General features: G+C 40.0%; 1 protein-coding gene across 4 annotated transcripts; it reads right to left on the bottom strand.

Annotated features, from left to right (window-relative positions):
- Positions 1–1,576: 1,576 nt before the first annotated feature.
- LOC311051195 (troponin T, fast skeletal muscle isoforms-like) lies at positions 1,577–15,278 on the bottom strand. 4 transcript variants are annotated; one of them, XM_084065626.1, is made up of 12 exons: positions 13,136–15,278; positions 11,573–11,590; positions 10,649–10,663; positions 9,625–9,643; positions 7,029–7,074; positions 5,513–5,629; positions 4,665–4,742; positions 3,513–3,623; positions 3,211–3,323; positions 2,971–3,061; positions 2,232–2,272; positions 1,577–1,877 (listed from the first exon to the last, which is right to left on the bottom strand). In XM_084065626.1, exons 1-12 carry the CDS (start codon positions 13,269–13,271, stop codon positions 1,841–1,843), a joined length of 822 nt encoding a protein of 273 aa, XP_083921752.1. In that variant the 5' UTR covers positions 13,272–15,278; the 3' UTR covers positions 1,577–1,840. The 4 variants fall into 4 exon arrangements, with proteins under 4 accessions (XP_083921752.1, XP_083921754.1, XP_083921753.1 ...); XM_084065628.1 differs by lacking the exon at positions 11,573–11,590 and having other exon boundaries at positions 13,136–15,276; XM_084065627.1 differs by lacking the exon at positions 10,649–10,663 and having other exon boundaries at positions 13,136–15,274.
- Positions 15,279–21,582: the final 6,304 nt, after the last annotated feature.

Here is a 21,582-nt window from a genome sequence, read left to right as displayed (position 1 = left end):
AAGCGCCCAATACATTGTCAATGGCAATGGATATTTAAAGGGAAAAGGGTACAAACTTTGCCAGGCTAAGTTAACAGAACAAGTCAGAACCTCTGTGGTATAGTGGTTTAGATACAGGACTTACAACCAGAAGGTTACCGGTTCAAATCCAATCCGGACAGGTTTCCAACCAATACCCGACTCCTGCACCTTTATCTGATCTTTCACTGAAGAGCGTGCAAGAGACCATAAAAAGTAGGAGTGAGCCTTCATCTGTAGTTGTCACCTACAATTACCGTCAAGGTGTTCTTTTCCAATGATTCTAGGAATGCATGAATATTCTCAGTGAATCCTGAGGGCTTCATTGTGGGTGGTTTATACAGAGTGATCAGGTTGATTGTAGTTGCACATTTCGAGAGTGTTAGTGCTGTGTGTTCCACGTTGTTAAGTGACTTCTTTAATTGTGTTGGAGAAAGGTCATTTGATGCTATTGTCATGATCCCGCCTCCTTTTTGTGTTTGTCTTTCAGTTCTGAAGCATATGGAGTTTGGTATAATGAGAGCATTTGGATCTAAGATGTCGTGTGGTTTAAGAAATGTTTCCACTAAACATAACACATCAAGTTCTGTCAATGTTGGATCTTTGTTGAGGTCAAGTACATGTACAGGGGAGGCATCTGATATTCAGCATGGCAATAGTTAGGGTGGAGTGTTTTGCAGCAACTGGGATATGTTGGGATGTTTGTAGTTTTCTGTTCTGTAGTCGTCTCATTTCTTCGAGTACAGCAGGGTGAGTTTTGATTTGTTTGTTATGAAAGCTGAGGAGGTACAGGCCTTGTAATGATGTTACTCTACTGAGTGCAACATAGACCTGACCTGGGTAGAAGAAGCCATTTTCTCAGTCTGTACTGGAAAGTACTGTTCTTGATTAATCCTGTCTAAGCTATTTATATTACGTATTGTGATGACACCAGTGTGTCTACATAATGTATTGCTCCGCCATTTCTCAGCCATTTTTTCCTGCCATTATTCCTGTCTTACCTCACTTTGAAAGAGACAAAGTGATCTTTCAAAGTGACACATCTATTTATAGGCCGCAATACGTCATGCGTCTCACTAGCCAATCAGAGCACACTCTTTCAACGTATTGTCACGTGTCACGTGAGGCTTGACCAATATTAGCTTGGCCGAGGGGGGGGGGGGGGGGCGGAAAGTGAAAACATAGTCTTCTGGCGGAGACAATAACTAGAAAATGTGCTCCTCGGAGCACAGGTCTCCGCAAGTACTGTTCCTGATTAATCCTGTCTTACCTCACTTCAAAAGATATAAATGATCTTTTGAAGTGACACACCTATTTATAGGACTCTATTTCATCATGCGTCTCGCTAGCCAATCAAAGCACACCCTTTCAACATATTGTCACGTGTCACGTGAAGCTTGACCAATGTTAGCAAGAACGAAAACATAGTCTCCTGGCGGAGACAATAATGTGTAATTAAAACACTGAAGTTTTGAATAGGTGTTTGTAGTGAACATACATTCTGCACAAATCTCCACAATAACCCCCAGACGACTGCCCCATTCAAACATACACATAATTTGGGCTGAATAGGGATTTTATTATGCTGCGGAGAGCAGAGTTGCAGTGCCAGAACGTCACATTGTATTTACAAAAAATATGTAACAATGGTCCGGTGTTGGGGAACACACAAGAAATCGTCCAATTTCCTTGCAATAGCCTATCATTTAACACAAGAAATAAGACTGTAAGACGTCCAGTGGTTGGCGGGCTCTGGGTTGCTGGTTGGAGGCCAGGGCAAGGCACCTCTTGCTGGTGGTGGTGAACAGCAGCAAGGGGCTGCTCACTTCCTGCGACGGGTATGAGCTCCCTTCTTGCTGCTGCAAGTGTCAATAGCACATACAGATTGTCAGTGGTGTTGTTAAAATACTGTACAAAACTCGATAGATGGCTAGATGGATAGATGGGTAGATGGATAGATGGATAGATAGATAGATAGATAGATAGATCGATCGATCGATAGATAGATAGATAGATAGATAGATAGATAGATAGATACAGTAGATAGATAGATAGATAGATAGATAGATAGAGATAGATAGATAGATAGATAGATAGATAGATAGATAGATAGATAGATAGATAGATAGATAGATAGATAGATAGATAGAGGAGTGGTGGGGAAGGGTTGAGGAAGGTGTTGCCATGGATGAAGTGATGGTGTGGGGACTTACTGCTTATGTAGCTCGTCAATTCGGTTTCTGAGCGAGATGACCTGAGAACACAAGACAGACAGACATTTGAAAAACAGACAGGGAATGCCTTGCTTGAATATGGGACACTATGCAGCTGCAGCATAACCTAGTGTTCATTTAAGGTAACTGTTGGTGCCACTATAAATGACTATGAATTGAATACCTAAGGACCTCAAGTGAAGTACTTTTTTGAACAGACCTTTTTGGACAAAGTATTTTAAATGTAACTGTGCTGTTTTACATTTTTTGCCTAATAAAGTATTCAATCAATCAATCGATCAGTGAATCTTCTTTGTAAAAAATGTAAATCATTACAATTCTATTTGTCTGATATTGTTTTGTCTAAAGCTTGTTTAATTATAAAACATAACATTCGGGCAGCCCTCACATCTCGGGCCACTACTAAATCCCTAATTGTCTGTGCAAGACATGAAATTAATTTTGGTTTCTGTAAGTAGTATCCGTAAAAATATATGTCTAACAATCTGCTGAATAGCACTGTCAACAGCATTTTAAATATCTCTCTCACTAAAGTAATTTAGTTACCAAATATCTAAAAGGCTAAGAAATGTCAAACAGAATTAGGAATTATGCTCGTCCAGGAAATGTAGAGAATGAAAGAGATGACCAGAATTGTGATTTACTCAGGAATTAACATGAAAAGTGTGTATTTACAGTATTATGCTTTCTTGCATGCAGCATTTAGTTAGCTACAGACCTCATATCTCTGCCTGTTAAGTTTCTCAAGGTTGTCAAATTTGTCTGCCTCCAAGTTATGCATCCAGTTCCATAGTTCCTGGGCCTTCTCCCTGAGAATGGCAGATAACATTTCAACAAATATATACCAATATATATACCAATTCCACAACAATTGTATTATTCTTTGTCTTAATTAACTCTGAGAATGTGGCCTAATGAACACATAATAATTGTTGTCAATTGTTGTCCTGTGGGTCACCTAAGCTTGTCATCACTGAGACCGTCTACGTTTTCGATTGTTTTGCATTTCTCCGCCAAGACCTTCCTCTTCTTCTCTCTTTCTGTGACCTTCTTTCCTCTCTTCGCCTCCACCTTGAACAGAAGAAGAATCAGAAACACCCAGGCTTGTTTGGTTTATCTCCAGGTAAAAAACACACACACACACACACACACACACACACACACACACACACACACACACACACACACACACACACACACACACACACACACACACACACACACACACACACACACACACACACACACACACCATCATACCTTCTGCAGGCCACTGTAGCCACTTCCCATGTTGGTCAGAGCGGACTTCTTCTTAGCGTCATCCTCAAATTTCCTGTGGGCGTCTGCATCCTCCTTTCTCTGCCTCTCAGCCTGTCAAAGGAACAATCAAAATGTAACCAAATCATCAAGGAGATTACATTTTCAGTATTATACACTCCAGGTATCCAAACCACACAGGTGTAAAAACGTGTAAAAGATTGACCCATAAATGTAAATCTTTACAAAACTCACTATATCTATAGATCTTTTGCTGGCAATCTTTACAGATGCATAAGCATATAGGATGGGATACTGTAACGACACAGCGCTTGTGTGTATTTTTGTATCCTGTAAAGTGCAGTCTATTGTATAGGGTGTATGCTGTCAGATACCATTGTTCATTTGGACACACGCTGACACTTTGCACCTTAATCCCATGTACAAAGCACTGACCTTTTCCCCCCTCCCACCTTAAGTAACGTCCATAGCATATCATGTACACTATATATCTGCTGCTATACTCACGCACCATTATGTCTAATGAATTTCACCCACTGTTTTACACCTATAAACCTGTGATGTGACAAAAAAAAGTTGATTCTGATTCTGACTCATAATTGACAGTGTTTTTTGTGATGTTTTTACCTTGCTGTATCTTACAGTAGGCTACTTTTCTTACTCTGTATCTGTACCTTAACTGCTGTGCCGCCTCTGGCGACTGAATTTCCCCCGAGGGATCAATAAAGGTCTGTCTGTCTGTCTGTCTGTCTGTCTGTCTGTCTGTCTGTCTGTCTGTCTGTCTGTCTGTCTGTCTGTCTGTCTGTCCGTCTAGATAATGAGTCACATGGGATTCATCTTTTTTGGAATGTATATCTGACATAAAGAAAAAAGATGCCCTGATGAAGATGCATTGTGGGTATTTCAAGAGAGATTGTATTCATTACATGCTCATACATGTACAGTATGTGCATTGAAATGTTGTTTTAAAGTTGCGACCTCAGTATATTCCAAACTAAAACATAACGTATAATGTACTATGGATGTAATCTCTGAAGAACAAACAGAGTCTGTTTATGAGTGCTGGAAAGAGACTCGCATATTGGAACTTAAAGCCCTAATTCCCAGTGATTGGTGGCACAGGAAATTACATACCTCACGTTTGTTCTCGCGTTCTTTGGCCTGTTCAGCACGAACCCTCTGAATTTCAGCACGCTCAGCCCTGCGTTTCTCCTGAACAAAGTACAGTAAGGTATTCTTTAATATCGCTTGGGGCTAAATATGAGGTATGTCATTATGTGAGAATACTGCAAAAATGTCACAAAAAAAACTCATTCACTTTTGTACTTCGCAAATATTAAATACTGGTTATTGAATTGCTCTACCAAGTTATGTCACAGGTTTAACGGTTGAACCCCTGTTCATACACAAACTCAAAATACATGCGACTTAATAACATAGTAAAAAACATGTATTGTATTTGCTTTCATACAACTAACAATTGATCACTGGCAAATGTGACTGCTGATGCGTCATGTAATGACAAAGTGAAAACGGTACATCGATGTTAATCAAATTCATCTGAATAAATGTTTCTTTTTCACAGGTTCAATGAAATTTTGTGGCAAAAAGAGAACAATGAGTTTGAGTTCAGCGTGTTCTAGATGATGTAGTACAAAAACAGTTTTTCATATGCAACAGTTAAAAATGGATTCAAGAAATGATTCTCGATATTCACAATAACAGTAACTTCAATATAAAAATGTGTGAGAGCAAAGAGATGTCAAATACAAAAGGCAAGTGTAGCCCAAACCTCAAGACTAGAACAGAACAATTGTGGTTAAAAAAATGTGGTTAATTTGGCTGATTTAGATGTAATTTAGATATGAACGTATGCCCTTCAGGAGAAATAGCCTGGATAGTAGTGTAGAAATACTAAAGAAAGTTAATCAACTCCATGTTTCTAACCTTACAAAAACAGTCTGAGAAGAATCTTATCTCACAATTCTGTCTTTGAGACTAATAAGTTCCTCTTCTTCCTTCTTTCTGCACTCAAAGTGAGCATCTATCAGCCCCTGCAGTTCATTCAGGTCCTTGTTCTGACGTTTCTTGTGGATGTCCTGCAGGAAGCCAAAAGAAGACCATAGTCAGTCAGAGACAGTTCAAATCAACATGCTGGTGGTCCAAGGGGTACATACTGTTGGCAGTGTCACTGTACACCGCGGGATAGTCCCCAGTGGTGCATAACGGAAAAGCTAAGGCATTCCATCTTCAGGTGAAACCATTTTTATATATTTTGCAAGGCAAACACATTGTTTTTGCTTGCTTGCCTTTGCTTGAAAATAATAAATTGATCAGGAGGAAAAGCATACCACACATTGTTGTCTGTGTTTTTATATCCAAATCTGATGGATAAACACACTCATTCAGTTCCCAAACACTCACAGTATGAACATGGCCTGTAGACTAGCTGCTATCAGTAGTTGGATGCGTAGGTATGTTTTGGTTCAGTGATTATCTGGGGTGAAACGAGTCAAAACAGTCAGCGAGATTCAATTCAAAGACTAGTTACTTGTCACATACTCATACACAGGAAAATCCTCAGTGTTACATTCTGTACACTCTCTGAGTTACAAATGGATACATTAACACTTTTACTGTGTACGTGTATGAGCAGTGAGTAGCGATCTGATTGACTTGTTACATTAGTGTTCAAAGTTGTCAGTCCATTTGCCTTGCTAGGCTTCTATGGTGTGAGATTATAGTCTAGCACAGGTGTCCCCAAACTATGGCTCGGAGGCTGGTACAGCCCACCCTCAAATTTCTTTACATTTTACAGAGATAAGTATTTGTGATCCAATATGTCCACCAAGTTGAAGCAAACACAGTTGAAACAGTTTCAAATATTCAGAACCATATTTATTGAAACAATAATTCATGACACTGGCACTTTTTTCTGAAATAACATTCTTAGGACTAATATGTTCTGTGCATAACTGTAGTTTCTGGATTCAAAAAGATGGCATACCTGTTTCCTGGACTTATATAATATGAAGGTGTCATAATATATAGGTGTTTCTGCTTAAAGTCTGCTGCCCTAGCTAATCCAACAAAACTGAACCAGAATATTAGTTGATACATGAATTTGTATTTTTTAATAGGCCAACATTGTTCTTATGAAGCAGGTTTGTTCATAGAACAAATGACGTTACGGAAATCTTTCATTCCCACTCCAGCTTAGGTTGTGGGGAGATTTAGTGAATGAAATAAAAACACATTCTGTTCCCACATTAGAAGTTAAACATAGAATTTTCAGTGCAAGTGGGATAGGGGCTTAAATCTCATTGCTCGTCTGTGGCAATTAACTGTCAAGGTGGCAAAGATGAGAGACTCCCATGGTTGCCCCAGGCAGGGTCCCTGTACCTAAAAGCTACCAGGTATGAATGTGTGCCCTGCAACTGCAGGTAAAGAGGAGCAGTGCTTAAGAATTATGCTTGGTTAACAAAAAAAGAGACTTACGTCAAAGTCGACCTTCTCACCATCAGGGATCTTAGGTTGACTTGGTCTATAGAACAGTAAGAAAACATAAATAGTGTAATTCTTATGGTGAACATTGTTTAATAATAAATAATAGTAATAATAATAATGATAATTATAATAATAATACAAGATATAGAGTTTAATAATATCGATATCGATCATATCGATATTAAGGTGCCGTTTGTGAACAAATCCCAATGCGTTGTTCAATGTGTGACAACCGTTGGCCATGCCTACATGACCTGCACTTTGCCTGACATTTCTCTCTGTTTCCTTAAGACAGGTATACTGTACTACAGTATATGTTCATTGTCTGCAGCTGTGTACAGGCATTTAAGGCTATGGTCACGGACGTGCAATGGCAGGGGAGTGGTCAACAGGGGAGTGATTTTGCAATGCAGCCAGAAGTTCCACCCCTGTTTCTGTCGTCATGCGTGTGTGACCATACACTAAATAGGCCAAGGCTGTGTGTCTCTCTCTCTCTCTCTCTGTAGTGCAGTGGTTCTCAAACTTTTTAATGTCAAGGACCCCCAAATTGACACTTATTAGCCCACGGACCCCCATTTCAAAAGATATGCCAGGGACCCCCATAAGAGAAGATGTTTTACGGGTCTAGCAGTGATTCTCAACCATTTTAATTTCAAGGACCCCCAGTTTGACATGCATTAGGGCTACAGACCCCCATTTAATGGCATTTCTATCACTTGGACCGCAATTTATATTGTAAAATCAATGTTAATTTAACTCTGAGAGTGTACAAATGGAACCAAATGGACCCGTTAGGGTCCATTTGGTTCCATTTGTACACTCTCAGAGTTACACAGACCCATAACGGTCCATTTGGTCCCTGTCCATCATTTAGCTGGGGACCCCCTGGAACCCCCTCAAGTACCCCTGGGGGTCCTCGGACCCCACTTTGAGAACCAATGCTGTAGTGTACTAGTGGCATTGTATCTTATATAATTGGGAAGTTTCCTTTACACTCATGTGCCATTTTTAATCATCCTGCATTTGTAGGATGAGCAGCACAGCTGATTATGTGGGGGGGGGGGGGGGGGGGGGCCAAATTGCCCAGCCAAAGTAAAATAGTGTATTCCCCCGTTGGTACTGACTCGATTGGCATCTGATTGTCGGCAGTCATGGTGTACGTGCCAGAGTATAGCCTAACAACAAATGCGACCACAGTGGCTGACTTACAATGAATCCTGGTTGAGGAATGGAATGCCATCCCATAGCGGCATGTGACCATGGCTGGTGATGAGCAGGACTGCATGGTGCGAAGCTGTTGTGACTGCGTACGTATAGTTCTTCCACCCACTACTGAGAGCCCCAACTAAGCCCTAATACGGTAAGATACAATGCCTCTAGTTCAGTGGCGGAAAAAAGTACTCAAATGTTTTACTCAAGTAAAACTATCAATGCTGCAATGTAGAAGTACTCCGTTACAAGTGAAAGTCTGGAATTCAACATTTACTTGAGTAAAACTACAAAAGTATTGGTATCAAAATGCACTTAAAGTACCAAAAGTAAAAGTACCAAAATGTTTGAAAATAGCAGATCTACAAGCTTGCATCGCGATGCGCTGTGAGCTTGTAGATCTGCTATTTTCAAATAGCCTAGGTATAAAATAGGGCTAAAGTGGATAATGTATGTCTTAGAATGTAATCATTTATATCTGCAAAGTAACTAGTAACTAATATGTTCAAATAATTGTAGTGGAGTAAAAGTACAATATTTGTCTCTGAGATGTAGTGGAGTAGAAGTAAAAGTATAGACAATTGGAAATACTCCTGTAAAGTCAAAGTATCTCAAAATTGTACTTAAGTACAGTACTTGAGTAAATGTACTTAGTTACTGTACACCACTGCCTTTAGTTCAAACTTTTGAGTTTGAGTTTTGAGTCCAAAGGCTCTTCACAAAAACATTTTTGGAGTAAATGAGATTTAGCAGAAAAGAAGAAGGCAAAGCTTTTACATGCAAACTATCAACTATTATACAACGTTCACACTCTTCATTTCACTTGCACTATAGCAGGTATTTCCTGGTGCAGATTGTTCATGCTGTGTCTGAGAGATGGTTCTCTTCCATGATAGGGGCATGAGCTGTGATTGGCAAAACTGTATGTACTATAGAACTCAGTGGTGGAAAGTATTTACTCAAGTACTGTACTTTTCTTAGGTACTTTTACTCCACTACAATTATTTGAAAACTTTATTTACCAGTTACTTTGCAGATCTAAATATATAACATTATAAAACATCCATTAACCACTTTAGCCCTATTTTTTTTAGATAGACGATCTACAAGCTCACAATGTGTCGCATCGCGACGCGTTGTGAGCTGTAGATCTGCTATTTTAAAACATTTTAGTACTTTTACTTTAAGTACATTTTGATACCAATATGTTTGTACTTTTACTCAAGTACATTTTTAATTACAGACTTTTACTTGTAACAGAGAACTTCTACATTGCAGTACTGATACTTTGACTTAAGTAAAACATTTGAGTACTTTTTCCACCACTGAAAGAACTATACACATTATCACATTGACATTTGGAGCAACTTGCACTTACTTGAACTTTGGCTTCTCCTCTGTTCATTTGGTACCAACATAACAACAGGAAGACAAAGAATTGGTTTAGTTAGAGAAACACATTTGTAAAGAGTAAGCAGGTTTCAAAAGGCTAAAGTGGGTGTTTGTTTGGTTAAAACTGTAACGGGGAAACTGTTACGGGGAAACTGTAACTGTGGTTACATTCTGTGTATTTTCAGTTATGTTATATATGGCAACACTTCACAATGGCCATATCTCAGTCTCTTACCAAAGAAAAAGAATTGTAAGCACACAATAGTAAAGAGTCCATGACAATCTCAGCAAATACAATATTGAAATATAATTACAACTTTAATGCACTTTTCACTTTTGTAACCAATAGCGGTCACCTCAAGTACATTTTATATGTTATGTTATGAACAACTTTCATTCCCCTCTACTACGTGATGATGGAAGTGGAGAATAGAGACTTAAGTGATTCTACAAACTAAAGAGCCATGTCATTTAAATAGAGAGGGGAACTTTCAAAGTTTATAACAAGGGGTTACTGTATATTACATGAAACATCAATGCCTTCTATACTTTTTTTTCTGTTGTACATTACAGTATGTAGATGTTTTAATATCTTAGGGAGATTTTCATTAAGTTCTCAAAGAATAACTAGTGGTGTGTACTTGCAAACCTTTCCATAAATTGACTATCATGGGCTGACTTCAGAAAAAAAGTTAATTTTGGTTTTGAATTAGTGTGTAAATATTGATAATTATTATTATTATTATTATTATTATTATTATTATTATTATTATGCTAATGCTTATGGGCTTGTTGCGCTAAATAAACTTCAACACACACTTTTAAAAAAACACTACAACAGGATTGTCAGTTTGACTGTCATACAACAGTTAATTGTATTGCTAATCAAAACTACAAAATAGTTATTTGTTTTTTTAATTGGGAATTTTGGATTTGACTTTTTTGACGCTCACATCACTCAAAACAACAACAGGCAAGGCAAGAGCGAATCAGCAGGAAATACAAACTACCATCTTGTTCTCCCTCTTCCAGTGGCAGGGCATATGTCATGTCATGTCATGCAAAAAGAGAAAGAAGCAGAGCATAGATGAGCTGTGGGTCATTGTAGCTTCGTGCCCCTCAGACATTTGATAGATTGCATCTTGAGGATTTGGAATACTGGACTGTTTGCAATGGCTTTATAATTCATATACTGTACTTCTGTTATATCCATTTTGTTATTGCCATGTATTTGTGTGTGTGTGTGTGTGTGTGTGTGTGTGTGTGTGTGTGTGTGTGTGTGTGTGTGTGTGTGTGTGTGTGTGTGTGTGTGTGTGTGTGTGTGTGTGTGTGTGTGTGTGTGTGTGTGTGTGTGTGTGTGTGTGTGTGTGTGTGATATACACACACACCCCTGGCCTGCACTGTGGTGAAAATAATTCCACAGCATATATGCTGCCAGCTGTATTGTACAGTATGTGTATGTGTGAACCCATGAATCTTTAGAATAGCCTTGATCAGTATTTTTGGATGACTAACTGGACTCTGTGCAGTGTCCAGTTACAGATTGTACAAAACCTCCATGTCTGACTTATATGGAAAGATCAACTTCAACCAGAGGCGTCATTTTAGAAATAGATAGTTTGGCAAGAAAGTGACCACTTAAGCCCTATTTAAAAAAAGAGCAGAAATAGCCAGTCTACTGCAATGCATTGTGAGCGTGTGGATCAACTATTTTAGCTCGCCTATAATTACATCCCCAAAATAGGGCCGTCAATTTGAAGGTGGCTAATGAATGTATGATTTCAGACAAGACACATGTCTGTAACATGCATGTTAAACACGAAAGGGGGGAGGGGGGGGGGCAATTGCCATCCCCTGGGAACCCAAATGACGCCCCTGACTACGAAGCAGTTGTCCAGTCAGAAGATCAGATAGAAGAATGCGAGTCAACGTACCTTCCTCTTCATAGGCCTCTGCATGCAGCAAGCGTCCAAAGCAAGAGCAGAATAAGAGACCATTAGCCAACACTCCAGAGGCTTGCGGTCAGATTGCAGCTTTGTGTCTCTACAATGCAGAGCTTAAAAAGCGCATTTACCCAAATTGAGGTGTTCTTATATTCTTAGTTACATGTGTATACAAATACAGTTTTGAAATAATGATAATTACAATCATTGCACATGAGCATTAGAGCAAATTGTACATACCAATATAAGATTCTGAATTTTCATTGACTTACAACACCCCAATGTAAACGCTTCAGCAAATGGTGCAGAGAGATAGCAGTGATATAGCAGTGTCAAACAGCTTAAAACCATTCTTCATTCAAGCACATAGATAAGAATGGACAGTACATGATGAACCAATGGGAGATGAAGAAATGGCCTTTTACATGAGAGCAGCGCCCACGCCCTCCATTCTGTTAGGGATGGTCATGTTTGCAAATTTCATGTACTGTATGTCAATTGGTGGCCATCAATGGAGAGCAGCGTTAAGTCATGTAAAGAGCAGTTTGTTTTCTTTTAACTCCCCTTATGCACAGAATACACGTTCAAAACACACGTAGCAAAATATGTCATGAAATAAATGTGATGGAAACAAGGCAAATCCTTTTTTTATCTTTTCTTTTTGGATTACCTAATTAGATTAGCTAACGGCAATGATAATTGCAAGGATTTGTTTGCTATTTCTGATGAATCCTATAGGATGAGAGTCTTGTGTTGCCAGACAGATACTGATTTGTGAGTCTTAAAGTAGATGTGACTTATATTCATTGGAATAATGAATATAACTCACATCTCCAATCTTATAGGATGATGACATTAGGTAGGGTGGTGGCTTGGTTTCTGTAGGGAACAGATAATTAAACAGATAATGGATAGGTGCTAGCTTGATGCTGCTGGCACGCCATATTATCCAATAGATGTGCATCACACTGGTATAAGGAAGGGACTGAGGCAAGGCGAAAGCAGTGCTCAGTGGCTTGGGGACGAGAGAGTCACATCTGCTTCCAGGATGTTGTCACTATAATCTCAAGGAGAAATGGTGCACCTTCAAACTATGTTAACACTTAAATTGAGCACCTTAACCTAATTAATCCCAATAACCACAGTATTGCGCACATGTAAACCACTTGCCCTCGACCACAATGCACATCTATTGTAATCTTCATACTGGGCTTGTATGGAGGGGAGGCACAGTGTGGAAAGGGGCTGTACTTGGATGTTAATGAACTGAGCCTCAGTGCGCCAGGGACCCCATATTGTTTTATGATATTTATATATTTGTGTCTGTCTGTTTTACAGTACACCATGGAAACTCAAAAATCATTTTCCGTGCTGGATTCCAGTGAAAATACATAACAGTGACTTTAAACTGTCGCTATTTTGCTATAAGGACGCCTTTAAAGATCCCCTGGGGAGCAGGAAAATAGGGGGGTATATGTCCAGACCTTCTGTTCGCTGCTGTAGGTGTGTGTTTTGGTGGGGGGTTATGAAGAGAGCCGCCCCAATGCCACATACCTTCTACCTCTTGAGCCACCTCAGGCTCGGGCTCAGGCTCTGGCTCAGGCTCGGCCTCGGCCTCGGCCTCCGGGGCCACCTCTACCTCTACTATCTCCTCCTCCTGGGCTAGGTGGGGCGGGGCAGCACGGGGCATGCAGTAAAGCCACCAGGTTCAGGGAGGGTTCAAAAGAAGGGTGATAAATGAAGACCACAGGGATGAGACAGGACATAGCAATTTACAACACTTTACTTCGGTCAGCCCCAGTGCCGGGTGCCCAGTCAAATCCGGAATGCTAATTTAACTCTCTGCATAAGGTGGAATAAAATCTCCAGATTTTGCTGTGTGTGCCCCAGGCAAAATGCTGGTCCTGTATAAGAACATGTCTTGATTAAATAATAATACATTTTTCATTTCCCACAATCTACTATATCGATATGCAAACAGCAAAATATCGTATCGTGTGACTTTGTATCGTATCGAATCGTTTTGCAATGCAAATAATCGTATCGAATCGTTTTGCAATGCAAATTTCATCGATACTACAGTAAGTACTTGCGAGTTGTATTTAGCAATTTTAAGTAGAAAAAAAGAGAAAAAAGGGTTTAACTACTTTTCCATTACATATCGCTACACTTAGTTAATCGATAATTGTGTGTCATCTCTGTGTTCATGTCAATTTGCGGGTTTGTCCATATGTGTTCAAATACAATGTCCATAATATTTTTTTCCCTTAAAAAACCTGCTCTATGCACACGTTTCACACAGCAATTTTTTTCTTTAGTTACTGTATCGATTTTAAATCATTGATTCGTATCGCCATGAATTAACCAATATCGTCCATGTATCGTATCGTCAACCATGTATCGTGACGTGTATCGTATCGCTGTTAAAATGTATCATTACACCCCTAATTGCTATCATGCGAGTTGTGTAATTATTGCACAAACTTAAAGGGCCGTTATACTTGGTTTCGCAACGGTGTCGTACAGTATCTGCTAGGCCTACTCAACTAAGTATAAATCCCTACTCGGCCTCCTCTACAGCTTGGTCAGCACTGGGGCTGAGGTAAAAGCCTAAAATGTATGTTTTGGCGAAAACTAGTCATATGACAAAAATGAAATTTCCAACTGAAACTGCATGGGGTTCAGTTGAAAAAAACAGAGTTTTCGCTGAAGCATAAATTAGGCTTTACGCAGAGAAAGAGCACTGCTGGAGAATGGTGACACTAAGGACAGGAATGGTGGGTGGAGAGAGGTGGGGTCGGGATAATGGAACAGTTGATGGGAAAGAGATCAAGTTAATGGCATTGTGCATCAAAAACAGAAAGTGACATTAATAGGTTGATGAAATCATTTCCTGGGTTGGAGATGGTACTGGTGGAAGCTAGAACACGTCACACGCCACAAAGAATGTGGAAAAAGCCCAGACAAATGTCTTCTTCTTTTTTTGCCACATTTCTTTAGCATTGTCGTTTAAGAAAAAAGTCACTCAGTCAGAGAAGTCACCCTTAATGTGGAAGTGTTTGACAGGTAGCAGTGTGAGCTTAGTTCTTCAGAAACTTAACGCTGAAGGTAACATTAACACTACATATGTTGTCGTAAATCTGTCTGTCTGTCTGTCTGTCTGTCTGTCTGTCTGTCTGTCTGTCTGTCTGTCTGTCCGTCTGTCCGTCCATCCGTTCATCCAACTGTTAATCTGTCCATCTGCCCAGGAGATCAGTTGATGTTAAATCAGTAATTAAACAAGAGTTTTACAGCATGTATGTTAACAAATCATATTGAGAGCAAATCTTGAATATGGTAAACATCAGTGTCTGGTGAATTATAAAGAAAACTGGCAAAGCAGTCACTGGCATCGTCAAACACACGTCAGATTAAGAGTGTGGAGAGGGAACAGCTGGTCTCATTAGTACTGTATGATGAAGAAGGTTTTTAAGTGTCAAGTTGATTCAGTCGGGTTTACCTTCCTCGTCTTCACGTTTGGCAAAAAGAAGATATGGTGAAAAGAAAAAAGCAAACAGAATAATTATTACATCATTATACAGTTCTTCTTGGATTGTTGCTAAATATGAATACACACAGTTCTGGGTAGACATTCTAAAGCCAATGGTTCTCATCTCTTGTCCTAAAGTCAACTTAGAAAATGTAACCGTTTCAGAATTAAATGAGCCACTTTCAACCTGGCGTCCCTATTGTACATTATTGAGTTAATTTTTTATGCTATATTGATGAATTGAATGCATATGACCACAACGGAAACACGTGTCCCCAGGGCCTTTTTGTGTTAACCTAATGTCTGACTGTACATAAAGTATTCAATCAATCAATAAATAAATGAATCAATCAAAGTCATTACAGGTGAAAATCTAAAAAGACTTGGCCTTTATACAGTATACGGCCACTTTAGTCTAAATTATGCGACATCATCGTGAGTGGTTAAGGGTTAAATATTCAGACCCACAGACAACCAATAAACAAACACTATGGTTCACTAGGACCAGAGTTGGGAACCACTGAATTAGACAATGTCATCTGTGTATTCATAATAATATAAAGTTACTTAAGGGTGATTTATACTTAGTTGCGCGACATTGTCACTCTCCGAAAATAGCCGAACTCACAATGCCTTGTAGCGCTATTTTCGGTGTGTGCATGGCACGCAGCCAAGTATAACTCAGGCTTGAAGAGGAGACAGAAATGTACTCTAATGAGGAGAGGAAGAAAAGAGAAAGAGAACAACGGTGGAGGAGATTAGGATGGGATGAGAGGGAGAGGAAGGAAGGAAGGTGGGGAGGAGGAGAAGAAGAGGGGAGAGAACAAGAGGTGAGAGTAAAGGGAAGTAAGGATGACAGAGACAGAGGACGGAAATGAGAATGAGAGGGCCAGTAGGAGAGGAGAGGAGAGGAAATGAGTAATCCATTAAGAAGACAATAACCAAGACAGAAAAGTCTAAAGATAAATTACTTTTATGAAAAATATCACACACAAGATGCATCTGTAATGAACATAAACACAAAACATTTATTTAATTATCATTAAATTGTTTAACACTTACCCTCAACTTGATCCCTGAAAAATGGGGAACAAGATGTTTAGAAAAGATACAGGAAGTCCTATTGTCCTGCATTGTTAGAGGCAATTCACAGGCTTGATAAAACGTCAACATACAGTATTACAACTTGAGGAACAAAGGTATATTTAGTTTAAGTATAAAAACTGCTATATATATGTTTGATTGAGTGATTTGAAAACACTTACAATTCCTCAGTGTCGGACATGGTGACGATAGACTTTTAACACCTAAGGGAGAAGAAGAAATATTGATGAGCTGCTGCATTTAGGGACTGTCCTGCAACTAAAAAGTAACAGGATCAACAACCCCTTGCAGCAGGTAACATGTGTTCATCATTAGACAGGTGGCCTGGCTGACAAAATGACTGGTGGCAACCTGGTGGATCAACCAGGTACCCAGTAAAATCCTCAGTGTTCATTTATCCATTTGTAATTAGACACTCAGGACTTTACAGCGTAGTGTGTAACTCATGACCTGCACATGTGGCATTCCATGTCTTTCCTATTACACTGTAGTTTGTATCAAAACACCAGATCAACATGTTGATCAGGTGTATATCTCTCTGTTCGTGAAATATATATTTTTGTATATAAGGATAGACTACCGTAATAATGATCATTTGAGAAAACGGAAATGGCTCTGTGGGGTTGACCAGGAAGTTGGTGCAAGTCTCTGAGCCAAGTCCAATGAAACCCTACAACGCCCTCTAACACTATTGTATCATCTTTTAAAAATGTCAATGAGCAATGCACTGAACCCCAATGCACTGAACCCCTTCCTGTTCAGGTCATAATGTCACCTAAATATCCTGAATGTAATGTGTTTTAAAGCCAGCTGTTGTTAATTAACAGTTTGTGGTTCCAAACAGCAACAACATAAGAGGTCAGGGCATGAACACAATCACAACCTCACCCAATTTCTTTCACCACATCGTCCAATTGACCATCATTAAATGTCTCAGCAATAGTGTGCTCAGTGCTTTGCTGTGTAGGTAAAGTCGACGTCCAAGTTTCTAAGAAACAGTGTACACCAGTCCAGCTTTGGGCCAATGCGTGAAACATATTTTATTTTATTTTTATGCTGTCTGGGAACCATTAAAATGTGTAATCATCTGAGATGCAACCTGAGTCTCTGTGTTAAATTCCCTGAGCAACAACAGGTACAATATATTCCTGACAAGAGGCGACAAGAAAAGGACTACAGTTATAGTTTAGCTGTGAGCTAGCGGAAATATAACTCTTGTCCTTTTCTTGTCGCCCCTTGTCAGGAATATACTGTACCTGTTGTTGCTCAGGGAATTTAACATGTATCACATCTAGAATCCCAACCATCAACATTGCCAAAGTGCCCTTGAGCATATGCCATTGAACTGCTCCAGGGGTGTGGTACTACAGGTGACTCTCCTTTGTGATGTCTTATAATGTCTGTTTGTATGAAGATATAACTGTGCAAGGGTATGGGTATGTGAAAACATTTTACATTGAAAGAAGTTATCTTTTTTGAATCATCATTGCCTAATATTTCAATCTACAGATATTGGTGATACTAGGATGCAAGTATAACCCTCTGGCATTGGCATTTTGTTTTAAAATGCAAATGTTGGACGGTCATGTGGTATGGCCGACTTGTTAATATGTATGTCTATCTTTATAGAACTGATGCTGACAAACCCAAGGCCTAATGTGAAAGCTTTTATGAACTTTTATCCAGACCCACTTACACGTGGAACTGTAGAATTTTACTAGCACATCTACTAGTAGCTACTACTGTAGCACTATAAAGTAACCAGCGTAAAGGAGCACAAGTGTTCAGAGACACTATACTCAGAGCTTACTCCTCTGCTCTAGCCTACAAAGGGTAAATAGCATTTGTGATCCTTTTTGTTATATATAAAGTGTCTTTGGATGACTTTTTCACACTTGGCTATCCAGCACAGCTGCAGAGGTCACCGAGGCTTAGAGCTGGATCATATTTCAGACCATCAGCTAGGAGCCTTGTCCAAATAGCTCCCTTAATCCCACTGGTCCATCCATTCCGGGCACCACTCATCATATCATCATGGACTGTACAGTTCACTGTACTCTGCAGATAAAGAAAACTCTGATGACTATAACGTTGGGTCTACTAGATGGGCTACGGCTGTCCCTGGCCACGGTCATTTCCCCAGAGAAAACACATTCAAGAATCAGCACCATATCAAATGTTAATTACTGATGGGGTAGATACCAAGTACAGTATGTATGAGTGACAGTGATGAGTAAGAGAGGGATCGAATGAGGATATCTGGGATGTGTGAAAAACCGATGAAGGGTAGAGAGAGAATGTGGAAGCATGTCTCAGTAGGTCATAGGAAAGAATGATAGACGCAAACCATTCACGGCTTAACCACTCTGACATTCATTATGAGAATATCACCAGCTATCCCTAGCTAAGCCACCATCATTTGTCATTGAAAATGTTGGTACACTTCAGCAAACATTAGGCGTGTGGTTTGTGGTCCTGTGCAGCTCAAATGGGCAGAGCATGGCATTAACACTGCCAGGGGTACTGTAGGCGCTTAAATCCCGAAGGGGGCTGCCCATTCTAAAAACGAACACACTCAAGGTAACAGAAGGCACTGTGGATAAACGCGTCCCTCCAATGACATATTAATGGCAAATGTTACACATCCTTTGGCAATGAGAAAAGGCCGGCAAACATCAAAGAACCCCATGAACTGCCCCGCTAAAGAATAATCTCTATCCTGCCTGACATGTAATAACTTGTTATGTTTTACATCTTTTGATTGTTAAATATAATGGTACCATTAACTCTAGATTGGAATTATTTATTTTCCATGTTCTAATATATCTATTGTATCGACAACCTGTTCAGAAAACATGAAACATAGAGGCAGCTATGCACAGACATGAAACATAGAGGCAGCTGTGCACAAACAATCACACACATCCCCCCTCAGCTGACACTTCTTCATACAAAGACTGTACATGTAAACATACATGCACATACAAGCAAACACATACAAGCAAACACACGCACACGCACACACACACACACACACACACACACACACACACACACACACACACACACACACACACACACACACACACACACACACACACACACACACACACACACACACACACACACGCACACTGATGAATTTACATCCAGGTATTTCTTTACCTTAGTAATTAGTGTACTTAATGCTTTCTTGTGTTGTTTTTGTTATTGTTACGACAATGTAGAGGAACTGAAAACATGTACTTGTATATGAGATGTAACAAATAAAATCTTATATCTTGAAACATTATACAATTACAAATTCTAATAATTATTTCAGAAATGATGTAAACCAAGGCCACAAAGCTCATCTCCCAAATACCATCTGCATTCCTGAGCATGAACATAACATTTGACATGTTTGGTAATTGTACCCATACAACCAACCTGCTGGCAGAAACATCCACCCAGTCTCTGCTAGTGGGGGAACTGGTTTTAATGAGCATTAATTGATTTATTTCAAATGTTCTTCTCATACTGTAGGTCTCAAGTGGGAAAGACAACTTGGTCACAAATCCCAGACAACTCTCCACTTTCCCCTCTATTTTACAACATCTGTAGCTCCCCTCCTCCCATTAGGATCCCCTCACAATAAGCAACGTTTTGGCTTAAAAAAAAACGAACAAAAAAACAAACATATCTCAAACTACACCTGAAACAGGGTATTTGAGGAATCATCCTATCGCATAAGGCTAAGTCATGCTTTGGCTAAAAGTGCCTGCAACAAGCTGCTCAACAAGAACAATGTATTTTCAAAGCATAAATTAGGATTCAGGATAGTGGCTGCTTCTATCCTTTCCATCTTACCTCAGAGAAGGAGAAAGATGCAAGCTCCCCTGCGGAGGAAGACTATCTGCAAGTATCTGCAAGCTCCGCTCAGAGAATAAGGCCTTGTGATATAGTGATACTTGATCTTCTGAGGTCTGTTATTGGCTGCATGTGGGAGTGAGGTAGGCCCCCAGAGGGGGGGCCTGCAGGACATCTTAGTTCCCTGTCTCTGGATAAGGAGATGGATGAGATGTTGCAGATGAGAAAAGTGGGCTCAGGTTTAAAAGATATAGCAGCTGAGAAATCTCTGTTGCTATATTTGCCACAATAAGGCTGCCAGGGAATTATCATACAGAAAGTAATCTAAGCAATGGAGGGCCGGAGGAGGGTCTTAGCTGACAACGGCTTGTTACACATTCGCTTGGCATGCAGACAATGTCCCTCTGTCTCACGGCCAAGGCTGTGATCTCACAGACAGTCCATCCATCATGCACTCAGTCCGTCAGCAAGTTAGTCAATTCGTTATTTAGTCACTCGGTTGGTATGTCAGTCAGTCTGCTAGTAATCCAGTCATTCAGTTAGCTAGCCAGCTACTTGGTCAAAGTTAGTGAGCCAAGTTGTCAGTCCATTTATTAGCTCGGCCAATCATTCAGTTGGTCAGACAGTCAGTTATTCCAGTCAATTAATCATTCAGTCAGCTAGGCTGTAAAGTATTGCTATGAGTTATTATTTCATGACTTGGTGAAATAATAATTTAAATAGCCTCTTCGCTATCGGGGATCATGAGGGACAATTCACATTACACATACAGTATTTCTCCATGAGTATCACGTCTCTTGGAAAACATTACCCAGACAGAATATTTTATTTGACAAGAAGTTATGTGCCTAATGCACACACGCACTTGAAAACCTTTGCCTGTACTGTAAATTATTAAAAAAGGCTTTAAGTGTTTAAAGCATTATGAGTAGGCTATTTATGAGTGCCGATAACTATAATTATACGGTCTTATATAAGCGGATTATAAGGAATTATGAATGAGCGTCACGCTTGGCACAGACATGCGCAGAGCGAGTTCTGTCAGGGAACTCAGGGCAGTTGTTGGTGGCCGACCATTGGGCCACCTCAGCTCCACGTTCACGTCCACTCAACCAATCACACACTCATTGTCTCCAGCAGGCCGAAAGGCATGGCCGAGACTATGTTTTGCACCCTGTCCGCCATCCGTCCGTCCGTCCGTGTGTGTGTGTCCGTCCGTCCGTCCGTCCGTCCGTCCGTGTGTCCATCTGTCTGTGAGCAGCTAATCTCCGGCACCGTTGGCCCCATTTTCCATTTTCCATCCCGATTGGCTAAGGTTGGCTTGTAAAGTTTGCAGGATTGGTCTGTTTTGAAGAAAATGCCTCAAATCATGAACGCAGCTTGCGATTTCCGTGAAATTGTGCACGCACATTCCCACCAGGGAAAAAGTGCCACTTCAAAATGTTCAAATCAACCTCATGGTGGCGCTGTAACAGGCCGATTCGCGGTTTTAACTATAACTGCACCGATCTGCGTTAAA

Source organism: Gymnoscopelus microlampas, assembly GCF_963454915.1.
Source record: "Gymnoscopelus microlampas genome assembly, chromosome: 1".
Lineage (NCBI taxonomy): Eukaryota > Metazoa > Chordata > Actinopteri > Myctophiformes > Myctophidae > Gymnoscopelus > Gymnoscopelus microlampas.
This window is presented reverse-complemented; position numbering and strand designations above follow the sequence as displayed.

Bases quoted from the DNA above. Each gene is read 5' to 3' on its own strand.
- LOC311051195 (XM_084065626.1), bottom strand. From the start codon at position 13,271: ATGCCCCGTGCTGCCCCGCCCCACCTAGCCCAGGAGGAGGAGATAGTA. The intron at 3,324-3,512 runs GTATGATGGTGT...CTTCTGTTCAAG, and splicing joins GCTACAGTGGCCTGCAGAAG to GTGGAGGCGAAGAGAGGAAA. The intron at 1,878-2,231 runs GTAAGTCCCCAC...TGACACTTGCAG, and splicing joins ATTGACGAGCTACATAAGCA to CAGCAAGAAGGGAGCTCATA.